The 21,272-nt window shown below is 33.2% G+C and overlaps 1 protein-coding gene across 1 annotated transcript in view; it reads left to right on the top strand.

The window, feature by feature from the left end:
• LOC149075771 (nephrin-like) overlaps window positions 1-21,272 on the top strand; it is a 219,275-nt gene that overhangs the window by 187,380 nt on the left and 10,623 nt on the right. Inside the window, exons 14-18 of the mRNA XM_089243281.1 lie at window positions 677-949; window positions 6,492-6,782; window positions 10,513-10,803; window positions 16,977-17,159; window positions 18,187-18,326. Of these exons, the coding sequence (XP_089099407.1) occupies window positions 677-949; window positions 6,492-6,782; window positions 10,513-10,803; window positions 16,977-17,159; window positions 18,187-18,326 (1,178 nt within the window). The remainder of the gene's footprint in view (window positions 1-676; window positions 950-6,491; window positions 6,783-10,512; window positions 10,804-16,976; window positions 17,160-18,186; window positions 18,327-21,272) is intronic.

Consider the following 21,272-nt stretch of genomic DNA (forward strand, 5'->3'; position numbering starts at 1 on the left):
AGATATATTAATTATTGTATAAGTATAAAATTTGATAAAATTACATTGTATGATACATGGTAATTAGCTCGGCGGAGAGTAAAGGCATTCTTTAGTTTTGACATATTAAAAAAAAACATGAGTTTCTTATTTGGACGTTTTTATTTTGGAGAATCTCTCGCGAAGCCCTGGTCCATTGACGCAACCCCGGACACACAGTTTGCTCTAACGAATCGGGTACATACCGGAACGCGCGCGCGCGCGTGTGTGTGTATGAGTGCGTCCTATCGTATTTATGTTGCTGAGATTGCTGTTGTTCCTGCTAATGCTGTCATCTCTCTTCACTATTTCGAGATAAAGATGGTAAATGCTTGAATTATCATGTTATATAAGTATCATGTTGAATTTCTGATTGTTCTCTGTATCTTCAAGATGAAAGTCTAGCATAATGCGAACATGACCGCGGAGCAGCTGCCATTATACGTGTGACATTCAGCCTTTATCTTTGTTCTCCATTTGTGGTTTCTTGTATGTCGTGAAAATACACTTCCATTATACCACCCATACAGTCTGACACACCTAACTTATTTACTTATTTTTTCATATTCTTTACATCTCTTTCACATAAATTATTCAAGATAAAAATACACAATTAGATTAATTTTCATCAAAACTTGCTTAATTCGAATCTTTTCAGATAAGCCGATGTTCGCTAACATTCATCAAGTCGTTGACGTAGAAGAGAAGCAGCCATTGGTGCTGAATCTAACCACGGACGCTTACCCTGAAAAAGTTGCCTACATATGGTTCCATAATGGTCAGAAAATACCTTCCGGTGGTTCCAGACTTTCTGCCAGTGGACCAATGTTCTACTTAAGGAATGCGTCGAGAGACGACAACGGGATGTATTACTGCACCGCGGAGAACGACGAAGGCACGAGCAATGCCAGCGTGGTCTTGAACATTCTGTGTAGGTAATATGTCGATATAATCAAGGGGAAAATGTGAAATATGAAGGTTATTGCTTCAAGTGGGATTTGAAGAGAACTAACATGCTAAAATCCATCAAGAGTCTCTTCACAAGTAAAAATGAACTCTACTTGAATAATAAATTTTCACTATATCTTTTTACGATCCTATTTGACCTTTAGCAGTAATAGTAATCAATAACGTTTGAAGGTTCAAAATCAACATTAATTTTCAAAAGAACCACCATATAATTTTTAAAAAACCCTCCATGTTTTAAAAATTAAGTAGGTTTTTTTTTCGATTTTTCAGCATATTCAAAGTAACCAGTATAAGTGAGAGTGTTTCATTGAGAAACAAAAGTTTACCAAATACAGGGTGATCAGCGAATAAGCCCTTATTTTGAAATTAAATATCTCTACAACAAAGATCAATAGAATTATGCAGTAAACGGTACGTTTATTAGCAAAACTGTAAAAATGTTGTACAGAAATTTCGAAAATTTAGTTTTTCTTTAATTTTTTAAAATTAAAAAAAAAAAAGTGGAGATTTTCGGGTTCCGAAAATCCTCATTTGTGTGAAGAGAAACCACTGCATTCGCCCAAAGTTACTGCATGGGCTGCGGTATTATCGGCCCCTTCTTCGTGCGAGAAACGATTACTACTGATCGTTACGTTACAATTTTGGAATCATTTTTCAGCACACATGGCGCATACCGCAGCCCATGCAGTAACTTTAGGCGAATTCAGTGGTTTCTCTTCACACAAATGAGGATTTTCAGAACCCCAAAATCTCCAGTTTTTTTTTTTTTTTAAATTTAAAAAAAATAAAAAAATAAAATAAATTTTTGAAATTTCTGTGCAACATTCTTACAGTTTTGCTAATAAACGTACCGGTTACCGCATAATTCTATTGATCTTTGTTGTAGAGATATTTAATTTTGAAATAAGGGCTTATTCGCTGATCACCCTGTATCTGCTTAAATAAGAGGGTAACAAGGAGGTGAAATGTCTCGTCAATGCCACTTAAAGGGCCACCAATTAATAACATTAATACTGGGTCTCCCGAATTTGCACCCCGTCCGCCGGAGAGAGAGACTTCCGACGTATATTTCCTTAATTTCGAACACGACTGAGAAAAATCCCTTACTCTTCAAAAAACAAATTTATGTATTAACAAATTACTGTATAAAAAGTAAAGAATGTGATTTCACCTCAAAAAAATAGTTTATAGAACTACGGAAAATAGCAAAACAAAACGGGTGTTTAAACTTAATACAACTGATAAATATTTTAAAAAACTATATAAATATATACTTTTAAACATAAATGTCTATCCTGAAAATAAGAATATTCAGTATTCATTTGATAAATCATCCGTAAAAAAACTTCATATTACATCCCTTAATATATTTTTTTTTCCTTATACCAAATAATTTGATCACGAAATTGGAAGAGCTACTCATTTTCTGCAGTTGATCGAAAATATCAAAAATGAAAAAGAACGATATTAATTTCTTTTCATGCTAGAAATTTTCACTCAGGAATCAACTTCGTGAAAATTTCATCTTGTGCCAAGAGAAAAGAGAGGAAATATCTACTCTTATATTTTATTAAGTGTAACTTCTAACTAATTTTACTCGAAAAATTCTTTATTTTTTCCTCCTCTACTCTTTCAATTAAAAAAAAAAGTAGTTATTCTTCGAATTCTATCAACTTACGCAAGTTTAAATATACACACATGCATACATAAATTTCATAAGAATGTCGAGATTTTAAATTAAAAAGAAAGAGAAGCAGGAAAAACTTTTTTTTTGTCACTGCATCAACGTAAATGGATTTCAGAAATGGAAAAATAGTGATATTCTCATTAATTTTTGGAGCCGCTTTTCCGAATAATAATCTTTTTTTTTTGCTTCTTTTCCCTCAATGTCGAAATTAATTTTTAATCTCAGATATTTCAATTAAATGTTAAACATGCGTAGTTGAAAGAAAGAAAAAAGTTTTCTCCCGCTCTGCAAATGTAGTTTGAATACGTAATGCTTTCGATTTTTACAAGTCATGCTGTAAGAATAATTTCTCCTGATTAATCTAACATTATAATTAAAGCCCTTCAAATGTTGGAAATATAAGAAAAAATAAATGACGCTTTATTCTTCTTTTCTCCGTGTTTGTACAAGTTATTACGATAAATTTGTATATACTTTTTTTTCTATCAGTATTATGAAGGGAGGACAAAAAGGAGATTTCATCTTTTGCAATTTAAATTTCACCAAATTTTATCATCTCATTGGGAAATTTTGTTTTCCTAGTTACTAAATATTCTGATAACTATAAAGAATTTTATTTTTGTGACATTATTTATTATTGTTTGCATTTGAATATATATGTCTATTTTAAAAAGTATTCGTTTCGTCATTTGGGTTTTTAGCTTCCACTTGATTGATGAAAAAATTTTGGTGGGAAAAATGATGTTGTTGGGTAATGGAATCAAAAAATATATTCTCTGTCGTTTTAAATTTCATAAATATGATTGGAAATGAAACATTCATACATTTCATGAGGACATCAAAGTAGTTATTTTCTTTCCAACATGATTTTAAAATCATGCTTTATTGATGGTAAATGAAAATAATACTCGCTCGTATGTATCAAAACGCTAATTATAATTTGTCAATTGTTTATTCCATTAATTTATTTCGAAATAGCTTCATTTATAGAATTAATAATTGCGATTTTACTTGGAGGAAATAAAAACGTCCCATTATAATTTTTTTTTTCAAAATGCATTAGCGAATGCAATTAATTTAAATTCACAAATTTATTTATTTATTTACTTCGAAATTTATAACACTACTTTTCATAAAAATATATTGCTTAAATTATAGATAATTCGTTCTCACTTAGTAATATTCATATTATTGTTTTTTCTGAGTATAAATATTATATATATATCTTAATGGAATACGAATGGAAATTAATTTAGGGAGTTTTATGATCCTAGCCTACAAACAGCGTAACTATGTAGAAAAAAGATATTCAAAACACATTTCCTCTTACTTCAAAAATGTACAAATTTATTAATATTAACAAAAATTATTCATTGATAATATACAGTGCGTAAACACGACAGTAGAAATAAATACATAGGTTTTTAATAAGCTATAGGTGACGCGCGGGCCAAATAAAAATTATTAAAAAATATAAAATAAAATAACTATAATATAGTTATTTAACTGGATTTAACTTTTTTATTTAACTGGATATATCACCCCTGTTTCTTTCTACAAAAAAACCCATATATTTTTTAATATATGGTAATTTGTAATTTGTAAACTTGTAAATTTTAGAGCTGATTCTGTTGACTAGTTGGAATTTAATTAAATTGGTTGATATTTGTATGTTATGCGATAAATGGTCGTGGTAAATACCTTTTTTAAAGATTTTTCAACAGAAAGACGCCGCACCGCGTGAGAATAAGCACTGCAATCTCCCACAAAACGATTCTAAAAACGTAAATTAAATAATTATAAGTAAAAATGTAAATTCGCTTAGAAATAAGTTTGACTTAACCCTTATGGTGGTATTTACGAGATACCTTGCCAAACTTTTTTTTATTTTTGTTTATTTCGGCAATTACGAAATATCTCGCCTCCTTAAAACTCTCTTATTTCGGCAATACTACTGCCAAGCCAAGCATCGTTTTGGTTTTTTCTTACTGTGAAGCATGTTTTGCACCCCCCCCCCTTAACCTGTAAGATCATCTACCTGTGGGTGGAGCCATTTTTATCCAAAGTTGAACAACAGAACATTTTTAACCTTTTACCGGCCGAATTAATATTTGAATTGATTTTCTAACTTTTTTTTTCTGTTACTTCCTCTTTTTATATTTTAGTTTAGAGATGTCAAACATAAAATTCCGAATTTTTTTTCTTGTATGTTCTCTGGACTTGCCTATGTCCATAGAAACTACATTAAATAATCAAAATAAAAAAAAATTAAAATTTTATTCTTCCTTAAAAATAGGTGATTTAAAGAAATTAAATTTGTGGCATAAAATGCTGAAGTGAATGGAATTTTTGATTTGTAAATTAAGTTTGGAATCTCATGCATTCAGAAAAAAAATCAAGTGCTTTCATGTAAGAAAAATATTTTTTCATAATTAATAAAGCCAATGTTCCAAATTGGAAACACTTGTCAGTTAAACGGTTCAAGTAATAGAGTGACGATGTATTTCCCTTTCACTTCACGGTAGTATAGGACTATGCGTACAGTATAAATACAAATACAAGGGCAACAACAAGCAAATTGCGCAACGAGGTAGCTGAAAAAACATAAAATTGGTGCACTACTGCACCAGAAATTCTAAATATTCATTCGACATGTGTTAGTAAAATGAACCTCCGATTTATCAATTGATCAATGGGACCGATTGACATAAAATTTTTCTCATTTTATTTGCCATTGAATGAAGCATCTTTGAAGTCATTTTTGAAAAATCGTCTCAAAGAATCATTAGGGTTTAGATCAATGCTAGCAAAAAGTATATGAATTATCACCTTTGATGCGCATATACATAAATTAAGGACCACAATATGCCGAACGAGCGGCTGAGAAATATGATAGTTATCCCCATGGAAATATTTGTTTCGAAATTCAAAAAAATAATTTCCTCAAAAAAACAGAAATATAATATTCTGCTATAGAAATTATCTTTGTGTTCATATACGTACGGATAGCTCCAAGTTTCCTCCCAAAGTGAATGTCGTATTCATTTTTAAACTTTTCAACTGTGGAAGGATTCGCAAACGTATATATGGGTATGACATAAAATTTCTTCACTGAAGTAAATTTCATTTATTTGTAATGCCGAAAATGTTTTGACGAATTTTCTGTTTAAAATGTACAGAAAATCTTGATACAAAGAAATAATTCATGTTTTCTGTACAAGAAAATTCTTAATATCAATTTCACCAACCACAGCATATTTCCTAGTATCGAAATTTTCACCGAGATGTGAATTTGAAATATGAAAAATGAAATAACTGTCGCAATTTGTCCTAGAATTATTGGCTTTTGCGGTGGGTAAATAATTGTATATGTCAAGAGCATGCTGTACCCATGTGATTCATACGAAGAATCGTTAGAGAGTCTGCACTTCAATATCCCGATTGCGTTTGTTTTTGTATCTTGCCTCGAGTCAAGTAGACTACATATGTCAACGGTTACCCCCTTTCAGATACTTGGAATGTCATTCCTAATGCATTCCTGATATATAGAAAAGAAAAAAAAAATTCAAGAAGCGAGCTTCTGTGGAGCGGAAATTGGTTTCTTCCCGGGCATATCTTCGACACAATGAACGAGATAATGCAAAGGGAGGCATACAGCAGCAACGTCCTACACTCGACCTTCTTTTGCCCTATTTTTCTTATACTGGATAGTCAGTCCCATAGATGTGTCTTTCTTCCCAAGTGTTCTTATATCTATTTCGTTCTCACCCACCTACGCGAGTTTTTGATGATTAATATGCGCCTTTTCAATTGCTAGATGGAGTTTCCATTGTGAACTTGAGCCGAACAGATTCAGAAGGTCCACTCCTGGAAGAAGGCAAGTCGGCCTCTTTCCAGTGCGAGGTGGACGGCAATCCCGTCAAGAGTGACATGATCGAGTGGCGGCTGAAAGGGTCGACCATGAGAGAAGGACAGCCGATGGAGGGAGGACGCCGGTCGATACTCAAGATATCCAATGTCTCCAGGGACCACAGGGGAGCCCTGGAATGCGTCGGGAATAACGGCATCGGAGAACCGTCCCTGACCGCACTTTTGCTCAATGTACTCTGTAAGTAATTTCCGCTAAAAGTAAATAAACACCGAGAAAAACTCGAGCAAATGCGATTTGGGTTGGAAAGAAGAAAATATATATATTTGTATCTATTCCGTTTTTCCCTCCTATGTTTGACTTTTTTTTTGCATATGTGAAGGAACTCAGTAAAATCCGAGATAATATAAATAATAACATAGCATATACCCATATAATAATAAAAAAACTGTTATAACTTGAATTATAGTTATTAAGATTGTTAAAATTCTATATATTATATGTGTTACGGTAAATGTGATAAATCGGTTATTATGCACGATAATGTTTTGTCTTTTGAATATGCTTTGCCGGTACGTTTGAGAAATTTTCTTACATTCATCACTTTAACCGATGACTATGCATAATCCTCGATTGAAGTTGGTAAGTATGATGAATGTGAAAGAAATCCTGCGAAAATATCATTCTAATTCAACCACTTATCAGTTTCTCCCGTACGTGATGGGTGCAACACACTTATTTCGCCATATAAATTAAATAAAATGAAAATAAGTGGAGACGTATAAATTATTATCAGTCTTGTAATGTGTTAGCTTTCTTCACATTTATCAACTGTTTTAAACATAATCAGAACCAACGATCGAATCCATCAATCTTAGACTGACGTTCGAGCGAAATGTTTGGTAAATTGAAGTATAAAATTGACGGTTTATTATACGAGCTGGAAGTTGTACACAATCACTGATAACCATAATGAATTAACAAGATTTAACAAACTTACAAAAATGGTCGGTAATTATGCATAATAACCATATTTAGTACATTTTATGTAACTTCATATACATATATGGAGATTGTTATTTTTCCCCTTTCGTTATTATTTGTACCGACAAGCATTTAACAATTTTGTTTAAGTTTATAATTTAAGTTTTAATTTTGATTAAATAAAATTATTTTATCTAAAAAAAAGATGACACATTTTTTGTCAGGAAAAAGAACAAAATAATATAGTAAATTATCGACGTGGCCAAAAAATTCCATGAAATTCAAAAATTTTGTTTCGATTAAGGTGCGGTTAGCAGAAACTAATGTTATCACGAGAATATATATCTGTTTTTTTTTGTTTTTTTTTGGCAGTTGTAATATAATTACATGAATCTTCGAGAGGTGATGTTGCAGGGGAAAAGGCAACTAATAAGTAGGAAAAAATAGGAAATACCAGTCAATGATAAGAATCACGTGTTAAAAGCAATCTTATCCGTGAAAAAACGAATGTTTTTCATTGTCAAGTATCACGTGTTCGTGCTTTATATATTTTTTTTATAACATACGAGTGTGAATGTTTCTTACAAGTAGTTCATATAATTTGCACAAATTCATTGGACACTAAAACCAACAATACTAAATCTACCGAATCTCTATAACTTCTCCATTTTTATGCATTTTTGAAAATTTTACGTACGTTCTACTACTCCTGTATTCATAAAATACAGCGGATCCTCCTATACCGGATACTCATTTTTAACAGACACTTTATTGAATACCATGAACCCTATGAGTTGCAAAGAATATCACTACCTATCAAAGAACTCTCCCCTCATCGTAAAAAAAAATTTCTTCAACACAGGTATCAGTTAGAGGTTCTACAGTAATAACCGATTACAAATATTATAAGTAGGAAGTAGTAACTAGAATAAGAATGTTTGATTCGAAATGAAGTAGTGAGTGAAACGGCCAGTTGTGTTTCAATTTGCAGACAAGACAATATAGACTTCAAGATATTTTGCAAACTCTAAAAAAATATCTTAAAGTTATGATATTTTAGTATCTGAAAGAAGACTACTTGGATCGTTTGGAGCTGTGTTCTTCAACCAATGGTTTATGGGAGGATTTTCCTGCGGGTCCGCAAAATATCTCTTCATTTTGCTTCTGAACCTTATATTGGAACGAAATTACCCGTTTAGCCATGCCAATAACAAAGAACACATGGAAAAATTAAGTGGGAGTTAATGCAGCTCTTGGTACCTCAAAAACAACGAAATAGCTACGCGCACTGTCTTGCAAAAAACGTTCCATTTGCATTGTTTTCCAAATATTTTACGTTCACTCCACTTCTGTCAGAACTCAGACCAATTCGGTAGCACCCTAAAATGTCGTGACCTATTGGAAATCACGGCCCAATCAACCAATATTGCTAACTACGATCAAAATAATTTCTTTCCAAAACTTTTTGTGGCATATTCTTGACGAGATATCACGGTATCCTCGGGTATCACAGATTTACCTCTAATAATTTGTTTGCTGGATCCGAATTTTAGAACGAATACGTCACGGTACTATTTTTATGTGGTTTTGCAATATCCCAACACTTTTTAGAGCCTCTAATTTGCACCTGCATTTCATCAGCATCCTTGATAGAGAAACGAACGGCTCCTTAGCTCTCCAATAAGATATGTTGACTGCCGGAGTAGGGTTAGACCAGGACGCTTCAGCATATAACCCGTGGGACCACATTAGGCTCTCGGTGCTTTTTTGTCGTGGCCCGCCGGTCATTTTCAGAAAACGATTGAAATAAAACGAATAATTCTTGAATAAATAAAAGACGTAACCCCATAACAAAGTGATGAAAGTTCCAAAATAATATCAGAAATAATTGCAGAATTGATGAAAATTCAGAATTGCTGAAAGAAATGATTTTAGAATTTTTGATGCAAATAATTGCAGAATTGAAGAAAATAACTTATAAATCAATGAAAAATGATTTCGTAATTTGCCATAGAAATTATTTCACAATCAAAAAAGTATAATTCCATAATTATTAGAAGGAATGATTTCAAGATATATTGAGAACGGGAAAATTATTTTTTTGTTTAGAATTACACCGAAATAAATAACTACAAAATCATTTAAACTGATTTCAAATTGAAATTGATCTCAGAATTAATTAATTTAATCAGCAATTTGTAAAAAAAAACTTCTTCAGAATAGTGAAAAAAAAATTCCAGAAGTTATCTCAAAACTGAAAGTGAATCAAAATTTGATAATCAAGGAAAGATGTGATCTCAGAATGAATAAAATACTTCAGTTATTTTTGTCCCTATAATTCGGGGTACCCATTAGCCTTTTACTTTATTATGATGTCGCTAAAATACGCGAGTTTGAGGCTAGCGGGTTTCGTGGGAAGTTTCAATTTCGTCCGCCATGTCTGAAGCATTGAAGACCCATGGCTTGGACCATGACTACTTGGTTGCCAATCTGATGGTCTTAATGATGTCTGATGCTTTTCCTGCCAATTTTTAGTCTCTGTCATCGAGGGATATTTCATCACCTTCTACTAATAAAAAAACGCATTACTCAGATTTATTAACATAGCCAATATTGGTTTTAATTCTTTCTTTCGTCAGTAGGTACGCGAATATCGTTTTTACTGGCCCATTAAAATTTCCTATTTTGGCAGGTTCGTAGGTGTTGAAAAAGCTGGAGAAAACTAGTGTAGCGCATTAATATTTTACCATATAAATAGTGATTAAAAAGGAAATATAGTATATTCAATGAATAAAAGTTATTAATCAGATTCATCATTTTATTTTTGTCATTCATTCCTACGATGAACCTCTAGCGATATAATTGTGATGTAAATCTGAATTCCAACGATTTGGAATGCTGAAAATATGAGTGCATATATTAAATTTTCTTAAGAGAAAATTCATCTGGTGAGAAATATTTGTGTTTCTATTGTCGTTCGTTCCAGACAAACCAGTTGTTATCCGAAGCGTAGCTCTGACCGTAGGCAACCTCGGAAGATTGAGCTGTACCGTGGACGGTCCTGGGGACATGACAGTCACTTGGCGCTTCAACGGATCCGTGATCCATCCGATAAGCAGCAACAAATACCAGGTCACTTTTACGAGAAGAGGAGATAACGAGTGGATATCTATGCTGACAGTCTCCAATATCAGCAACTTTGATTATGGCGCATACACTTGTACCGCTACGAATTCACTTGGACAGAATCAGGCTGAAATTATTCTTGGAGACAAATGTAAGTTTTTCTTAGACGTTATTCTTAATTTTGTCTTGTATTACATACTCCAAAATGTCTAATTTTTTTTTCACGGTAGATATTTCTGCATCCGTTGACTTTTGAAACATACTTTTAGGTACGAAAGTTTTAAAATGACGTGAGGGTTGTAAAAATATCAAATTTTCCAAGAGGTCGTACACTTAAAAATAGAGAAAATTAACTTTCATACAATTCACGTGTTCAAGTTCCTAGTTAGGAAAATTTAAATGCAGCACTGAGAAGTCATTTACAAAAAATTGCGTGTTTCTAAATTCAATATTAACGAAGATATTTGACTTTTCAGAGTGATATGTACACTTCAATAATTGGAACTTTAACCGCACGGCGACTGTATACGAAGTTAATTTCCTTGTTTCTGATGTATACGATCCCCAAGAGAAATTTTGAGAATTTTAAGCTACTGCACATCATGAAAACATTTTTTGTAATTGAAAATGTGTTTTTAAAGTCGAAGGTTGCAGAGATATTCGCTGTGAAAACAATTTGGGACAGCCTCTATTATTTCACTGAACTATGCCGTATTACTGACATATGGCTGATGAGTTTTAGAATCTTCTCTCAAAACTGTGTTTTTTTACATGCTCTTAAATGCCAAAATAGCATGTTTCTTCTCGCTTTTAGTCATCAAAAACTTGAATTATTTGTGCGTTAAGAATTACACGTTTTCTCTAGAGAGTAGACTTTCAAGATAATTCTCAAATGGCTACCTCGAATAAGAACATTTTACGGAACAAAATGCAGCAGATATAATCCTTTAACAAACAAAAATTACCGAATGTATTATTCACAAGAAGTTTCTATCCATTAAAATTAACATTTAAAAGCTCTTCCCATGAGAATTTGCATTTCATTATTTCAAGATCATCCTTTTTACTCTCCTGCACTGCGCTGTTTTTAATTCGAATCAATCTCAATGATATACCAACACGTACTTTGCACTTTTTCCTTGAAATATATGCTAATATTTTGAATAATGGAAGAGGGTGTTCTTCTACGTGCACTGTAGATATTCAGGAAGTGAATAAAATGCATCTCCCGCTGTTGAGAGCAAAACTGGAAAAAGAGAAGCTTCCCCATAATTATATTCTCTTTGATCTTACCGTGCATACCATGATATGAACCATATAATACATAGAAAAGGCGCCGTTATAGTAACGCGTGTGAGTGTACATTATGCTTTTTTTTGGAGATACCAGCGAAAATCTGCGCTTATCAAGGAAACAAATATTTTCTGGATATCATGATGAGTTGAACTTGGAAAGAAAAATCATCTTGTCTCCAAGGGCACTCGAACCCAGGCCCTCTTGCATACCGAGCAAGCATTCTACCACCTACACCACTGGAGACACGACCGTTCCTTCCTAATTTCCCACACTGTGGCCTGAGATACTGAAATAGAGATATTGGTAGGCGCTTTTACGTTCAGGAAATGCTCCCCCTCCCGCCAAGTGCTTTGCTTATATTTATTTTTTCACAGTTGTAATGGACAAACCATTGTGCTTCATTTGCAATGAAGAAACGGGACAGTCTTCGTTGAAGTATGGAACACATTCACGTCATTTCTAAGCATAAAAATTCCAATTATGAATAAATGAATCACAATCCAGCCCGACATTTTTTTCCTTCTTGTTTTTTGGCCCGCTTCTAAAAAGTTTTCCCACCACTGGCATACACAATCAAATATAACTAGTGAAACTTTGAAATGAAACAACGGAAAAAATAATAATAAAACACGTAGAATTAATATCAAAACCGGTAGGATTAATATTTGTATATTAGAAAGTTTTTTTGACATGTTAAAAGGCTTAATGAAATTCAATGTCATTTAGTTGGTGTCAAATCCATTTGAAGCGTTAAATCACCATTTAAAAATTTTCTAGACAGCCGCTTACGCTCGTTTTCACTACCCTATTTCCAAACTTTCGTTAGTAAAATCGAATTCTGTGATATGTTTGGAGTGTTTCATCACATCCTCATTTCAACTAGACTTTGTACCGTTTCACCGCTTTCAATGGTTTTGTTCCCATCGAAATGTTTTATTTGCAAAGTCACATATTGAACTCATGCTGCCAAAAGTCATATAAACTACATAAATGGTTTCCCCTGTCTCCAAACCAGCTAAATTGAACTCGCACTGAATTTAGGAAATTGCGCAAAAGGAGATTAAATATATACAAAAAATATAAGGAATAATTTGACGCATAGTAATAAAATTTCCCTTTTTATTCAATAACTACAAATACAAGGCCACAACAGGCAAAATGCCCGACCACGTGGCTGAGAAAAAGTTGTCCATAACAAATATGGATGCCATATATTTCTAAACTGCAGCAACCCAATTAAAAATTCAATTATAAATTTAAAGATTTTATATACATGATAAAATATAATACAATGCCCACACACATAATAAACATTTATGGTTGTCTTGTCTAAGCATGGATAGCAAAAATATAACGATTCTTACAATTCTTTATAAATGAAAAATTCTTCCTAAAACAAAAAAACAACCTAGAATTTTCTAGACAATCTAATCCGAAGGTATTAGAATTTATTGTAAATTTTACTCCTTTAATCACATTTAACACCCAAAAAATGATAATCGACTATTTTTTTAAAATTTCGATTCTAATCACTGTAATTATAACCAATTTCATTGAAGAATTTTATAAAAATTACCCATATATTTTTACAGAAAATAGTTACTTATAGTTGCTTGGAAAGTGGATCGCTTATAAACTTTTTTCTTCCTATAAAACAAATTACCAAAAATTTATATGAATCACTATATCATTGCGCATTATATTCGACGTATACATATATGTTTTGCATTTTCAATTAATTAGAAACGTTTCGGTTGAACACAATAAAACTATCACTATATGGCTGTGCTTTCGTCTTAAAAATCCATATATAATGACACTAGAAGGCTTTCTATTCATTAATGTAACGATCATTTTTGAAAATAAATTCCTTGAGAGATTGCAAAATACTTTCTATTTCAGCCAAATTTTGCCTTTTCAACGTTTTTTGCTTTTATGTTTTAGAGTAATCGATTCTAACAACAAATAATTGTCATGTTTGAAAGACATGCTCAATGCCTGTTTCCAGAGAAATCTCTCTCTCTCTCTCTATATATATATATATATAGTTGCCGATTACCATTTCCAAAACTTTCTTCAATCTCATTTATTATTAGAATATTCTTAGAGAAAATCACAGCGAATACATTAATAAAAAAAATGAATATCTTAAGAGGAAACAAGAATAAAAACGACGATCCATTATCTTTTAAAAAGACTCAGACACGAGTAATGAGCTGAAATAACAGAAAAGATAAATACAAAAGGAATCGACAAAAAAAAAAAAAAAATGGAAGACATTACCATTTCTCAGAATCGAAATCAACGAATGTATGTGTTCCTTATATTCTGATATTGAGATTTGATCGTTTTAATGTTCTCAGAGACACAGAAAATAATGTTCTTATTTCGTATTTTTCGAAAGAAGTAGATGCTTCCCAGATAATTATATTATGTTTTACAGAAATATCGAACTTTAAATAAATTTGTAGGAGACGTAAACATTGCGCTACGAATCAGTAGTATATTTGATTATAATGCGAAAGTGTTTCTTAATGTATTGAGATGACGGTGTTTCATTTATTCAAAGTTTATTGGAAACAAAGTATCGGAAGAAGAAAGTAAGAATGTTACGAACCTGGAATTGAACTTTATATACAGTACTTTTTCGAGATTCTATATAAATGCTATTCAGATTCTGTCTTGATAGAGTGAATAACATATGTAGTTCTTTTTTCTCGAAACAACCAAGGTAAAATATAGGATGTAAGTAGTAAAATAATATGTTGGCTAAACAAAAACGTGCATGGCGAAACTTTACTTTTTGAGCATACAGGGGCGAGCGAGATGTCTCGAATTCGAGCATGTGAAAGAAAAATATTCAGCTCACTATTCTTTCCATCGAAACACTTCATTGGTGACCTGTAAATGTTTAGTTTCACCCTGTAAATATATATACGTATATACATATTTTGTTATTTATAATAAATATGTATATACATATTATAATTTATTTTTGACATGTTTTTCATAATCCTTGTAAAATATTCACTGTAAATATTTTATTCCTGTAACTTTGTATATCTTCCTCATGCTTCTTTGAGCTTATAATCCGAAGCTCTGCATATATTTTTTATAATATTGTATTTTTAACATTTTTTTCATTGCCTTTTCTTCGTCCAACATGTTTTTGAAAAGGCAGGCGTCGGAGAATAAGGTTTAGCATTTTTAGTGCAATTAGGTATAGCCACCCTTCAGAAACGCTTATACTTTTCGAACCATGCATGGGGTTGCCCCTGATGAAGACCCACTGCATAGGTTCTATTCCCCTCTCATAAAATTCATTTTTTCCCCTTTTTCTTAAAATAACCCTTTTTGTATATATATAAAGGAACAAGTGAGCAGCGCTAGCGCTTTTGTCATTAAAAGATACTTTTTCACTCTACCTCTTCATTTTTTATATTCATTTCTCTTGTATTTTTAACCTACTATATATGTATATAGCATTATACTAGAATATCCGATCAGAATATGCCATAAGAGAGGGAATTTGTATATCAGGTTTTCAGTTAATTACACACTATAACATACTACCAATATCAGTGCCAAAAGAAGCTGAAATATATGTTATAATATACAAATCACGACATAGATTTAAGAAAGAAAGTTGGTCGTTGCTAAGGGAAAATGAAAATAAATAAAATTTCAAATAGAAATATGAAGTAGTGATTTGAAAATTCAAAGTCACATCTCTAAGTACTTTTACACGTGGTTGCTTCATTTATATTTTTGCATCTGTTATAAGCTGTTTTTATTGGTTTTCGATGTTTGATGTCAACTGTAAAAACACAAAGAATACAGAAAAACTTTATATTAGCTATGCGTGAAATACTGTACTATCGTGAGGAAAGAGTAGAAGAAGAAAGCGCATAAATATATACCGAGAGAATATGAATTTCGAAAGCTTTTTCGCTTCATAAGACATTTTATCCTTGCGATTTAGGCTTCGCCCAAGTACTATCATAAACGTTTCGCAGTTCAGCCAGTCTGTGTGTTGTTCCCCCCGATGAAGAACCCAAAAATCGTTTTGAATTTAAAAATCATCACTTCATATTTCCATTTGAAATATGAAGTGTCAGCCATTTACGTTGATTTTCTCTCAGAAACGAGCTAATTCCTTTTTTGAATATATTTCAGAAATTGAATACATATAAGTATATATATATATATATATATATATATATATATATATATATATATATATATATATATATACTTATTTATTTATTTATAGTAAGCCACCTCGTTGGGCATTTTGCTTGTGGCGGCCTTGTATTTGTATTGGTATATTTACATGGGGGGGGGGGCAAGGTTGACTAGGAGGATGAACGAGAATTGAAAACCTGCCCGTCCCATCCCTTTTTTGTCTTCATTCCAAGTATCTGAACAATAACACCAGTTTGGGAGATTTATCCCTGATATACGTACTTCAACTATACATCGGTGGAATTCGGTCTGAAAAGACTTTACGTAAAGGTGGATGAAAGAGAAGATAGATCAGATCTGAACGAGTAGCTTTGATCAAAAATATGTGTTCCACAAATTTCAAAGCCATATCTAAAATTTTTGGAAGCGTATGATTTGTGATAGTTATCCGTATAGGAACTAATCATAAGAAATATCAGGAGTCAAATTTTTCTTTAAAAAATACCGATTTTTTCCTCTGACTAGTTGCATCTGCACACAATGCTTCTGGACTATATATATCTATTTCTATAAATATCTATTTTTATTCCAGTCATCTGTGATATGCGGTCTTTACGGCTAGGAAATTCAGATGTTTTTACATTTCATGAACCGTTGAAAATATGCAGGAAATTACGTTGATTTTAAGGGAAGCTCATACTTGTAATTGTAAAGTAAGAGAACCATCAAAGTAGCTATTGCTTTAATTGGTTTTTGCAATGTATCGATGAACATTAGGTGCTATTCATATAATATTACGTTTTAATTATATCAAGAATATCCATTTCTCATTCATCGTTGCAGTTCACGAGTCTGTCGAGATCACCACAACTTCAGCGGGCACCGTTAGAGACTTTGGTTCTAGATTCTACAATCCTCGATTCTGGTGGATTCCAGCGGCTGCGATCGGGATCTTTATCGTCTTGCTCAGCTGCGTCATCATTCTATGTTGTATGAGAAAAAAATCAAACAGAACTGCTCACGAAGGTACAGAAACTGAATTTGTCATGGACAGCACCTTAAAAATCAAAAAAAAAAAATTTTTTTTTTTCTCTCTCTCTGTCATAGAGTTATAATCTTATTTATTCCTTTTTGACCGTTTCAAATCCAACCCAGAAGTGGCAAAATTCAATCACTTCAGCGAGCGAGCAAACCCACATGAAAAAGTTTGTTCATTCATTGATGCAATCACGCATTTCATGATTTCTCATTTCCAAAATGGATGATAAATAGCGTCACCTCCACGATGAATATCTTGAATAACTATAGAGACACATTTGACTTTTAGGTTTTCAAATTAAAAGTAGTGTAATGGGTAGGCCAGTAAGCAGTATTCTAGTAAAAATAGCTACACAGCTAGTACTTATCCTGATTAGAATGTATCTATCATAACTTTGCGCCTTCCTAATGACTATCGATTACGTATCAGTAGCCACTTTGAAAATAAAACATATTTTCATAATAGTATTGCCCGTATCTCTCATGATAGTCACATTTACGAAGCCACATTCCCTTCTGGCGGCGATATTGCTGTGCATTTACCTTTAAATAAATATTTCTTCGCGTTGCTGTGCATAACGTGTATACTACGTTTTATTCGAAAATGCATCATGATTGTCTCAGTATCACCAACTAGTTAGGCATAACCAACCTTCACTTGTAAATTTCACAACTAACATAGAAATGATATACATAAACGATAAGTAAATATCAAATCTATCAAACAATTTAAACAAATCCAAAAAAAATTTGTTGTTCCTTCATGTTCGAGTCACTCATAATTAATGCAATTCATAATTTGTATCAGTCTCATGAGAGAAATGTTTCCGATAAAATGATGTTCAATCGATGTTGAACTCATCAGTAATTGGAAGTTTCCACCGTCTTTCCTCGGTATCAATAATCGATTACCTAACATCGCGAAGTCATCATAAAAATGTGATAAGTGCATTTCATTACAGTATTGAATGTAGGACGGCTCAAACGAGCTATTTCATTTATTTATTTGGCTCAGATTGTCGGAGAGCCCGTCACATCGACCTTGGTGATCTCACTGCGGATGAAGTTTGCAATAAACTGCTCTTGTCTACTGATATGAAGTCTCTTCTTTTGTGCGCTGCCGAGAAACAGAGGATACCCATGCAAGATTTCAAGGTAAGATGAACGCCAATGTATGTGGCACTAGTAAACGGGAATCATTATAACGAATAAATGAGCATTGGGGAATATACTGCATATTTAAACAACAAACACGTATCATATGCTTGCTACTCACAAGTCCGTTCTTATAACGGAACTTATAATTACCTGAAAATTATGTCTCTCTCCGTTATTCAGACGAATGTTTTAACAAATAGATGATGGGAGGATGAATTCAGGGTAGAAAATTCAACTCTCTCAAGAGGAATCGATCCAGAGGCGCATTGAACTGAGGGTGGGAAAGGGTGGTGCTTGATTAGCTAAAAAGTATGAGGCATTTCTAAATTTCGGGGGTTCAGGAACCATCTTCAGACATTTCTCGAAATTTTTTCCTGATAGAAAGATTGTGTTACTCCTTTTGAGAACGATAGATAAGGTACTTGTGGGAATGAATCTGTGACAAAAATATTTGTTGGTTTTGTTAACAGATTTCGAACTTGAAAAGTAAGGCCACCCATGGATGACATAATTCCTAGAAAGAAAAAAATATATAAATTCATTCTATACCCACATAGGTTTAACCAATTTCACATAAGAATCCTTGAAACCACAGGCGGACTCAGTATTATCGCGGTATGCGATCGCTGTTACCCATTCTGTACTTTTCTTTGTTATCCCGTAACATTCTGTAATGGAAACACTTAGATGTGCGAATGCGAGCCAATCACCTTATTAAAAAGTCCCGCCACAGAGAGCATCAGGCTTACAACTGCACAAATATTAAGCCATTACAATTCACTCATACTTCGAAATATATATGACAGATGGCAGCACAACAAACATACACAGAAACAAATTCACGTTAAGATCACAACACATGCACGCGCAGCTTCCAGCACCACCCATGGTCTTTGACCACCTTCTTATAATCCTTCGTCGAAAACAGATCGGAAAAATTGTCCCATTCGGTTAAAAACAAAGAAAGAAACGCCGAATATTCTGAAACCAGCATTGAGGGTTTCTTCCTGATTAGACTGATAAAATACAACTACTACTACTTTACCATACATGCACCTCTTAGGCATTACTCTGCGAAATTTTTAACGAATCGGCATATGCCGGAATGTGTGTTTTGAGTGTGTGCGTGGTCCCTAACGTATTTATGTTGTTGAATTGCGTATTTATGTTGTATTAAGATGGAAATGCTCGAATTTTCATGTTATGTCTGTATCGTATTGTAGGATCTGCCTGCTCTCTGTTTAAATACAAATACAACTGGGACACATAAGAGATATTCGGCATGATTCATCTCATTTGGGGTAAAACAGCGGTAATCTGCTATTAGACATTCTTGAGAGATATATTTTTCTACATTCACGGAAATCGGAATTTTCCCTGGTTTTACGCTTCTTGACGAGACAATAAATTGATGTGTGCCCATATTTTCTAGTACAAAATTATCCAACCATCCAAATAATATATTACCACTGCACCAAATCTTCTAACATCGCGAACACTTCATTGCTTCGCATGAATTTCCTCTTGCGTCACTTGAGAATAAAATTCTGAATCACGGAAACTCAGTTATTCGAATAAAATTAGAGAAATCAGAGCTTTAATGTGTTCGAATTTCTCGAATAGTTTAGCTCCAAATATTTGTGTTTGTGTGTGACTCTCTCATCCCATATCTCTCTCTTCCTTTAACATAACCTTCGTGAATAAATTTCAAAACTCAGCGCGAGGAGACTAAACACGTGCAAATGCAGCCGAGGACTACAGAATAATGGCGAAGAAGATGATGATGAAGAAGGATGTTGCCAATTTTGTCGAGTGCATCACATAAATATTTCGAGCAGAACGAACGACCTCCAGGTTCTCGAACGTTTCCCTGCTATTAACGTCAATCGCTGAACTTTGCGATCCGTTGGAGTTAAAACCGATGCAAGACAGCGATTGCGACGTCCAGATTGAGGAATGAGTAACAGAACAAGCGCTCACAACACAGAGAGCGACTGCTTCATTTCCGCTTGCCTGATTACTTTATGCGCGTGTTTCCGAAGGGAGAGCCGTTTCCCGAAATCATCATTTGTTTATCCTGCAAAAGGAAATGCACGCCTGGGATTTTATAGTAAATGGCACCTTGTTTGCGATGCTAAACGAATACACGCATGAATCCTCATCTCTGTGTGTGTTCGAGTCGTCTCCCTCTGATGTATTAGATGTCTGTGAGATTCTGATAGTTGCTCTTAATCGGAAGAATGGATTTCCAAGAGTAAAGTTCGTTATGGAGTTCTATGTGTGATGGCGACCTCCGTCTGTCTCTTCCTCTCTCTCTCTGTGTCTGTCCGTCCAGCCATTTTCTGATCAATATTTACTCGGCACTCTCCTTAAAATACTTAATGCATAAATCGACGAGGTATCGGTTCATGCGTAACCTATGGAGAATGCAAATGATTGCAATGATTTAAGGACAGTACGCTGAATTGTGGGAAAATAATTAAACTACGACATTCTTTTTTTAGAGCTTAACTTTTCAGGTGCGAGTTTGCTTTCACAAGGAGATATTTAATTCTAATTACATCTACATTATATCTGCACCCAACTACATTCCAGTGGGGATCAGGATGTTAATATTTGTTCCAATCGGTTTCACAACTATTCATTATTTAAAATTTAGACTGAGCAGACCGCAATAACTGTTTTTTTTTCGCTGTTTTGACCATTTTTGACCCCTTTTCCAATCCATGACAGTGATGATGATGATGTAGGTATCCGAATAATAATTGGTAGGAATTGCACGATCGATTGCAATATCGGAATTCCTTTCGTTTCCTGAAAATATGAAACGGATAATGTTTTAATGGGCAGTATATTATTTATCATAATTATTGGTTTTTTATTGCTCTTATTGAATTGATGTATTTTGATGTAATTTAGATATACATTCTCTATCCATATTTT

This window comes from Pholcus phalangioides, unplaced genomic scaffold (assembly GCF_987345545.1).
Source record: "Pholcus phalangioides strain wild (caught in Gottingen) unplaced genomic scaffold, Ppha-v1.0 ptg000015l_1, whole genome shotgun sequence".
NCBI classification, from domain to species: Eukaryota; Metazoa; Arthropoda; class Arachnida; order Araneae; family Pholcidae; genus Pholcus; species Pholcus phalangioides.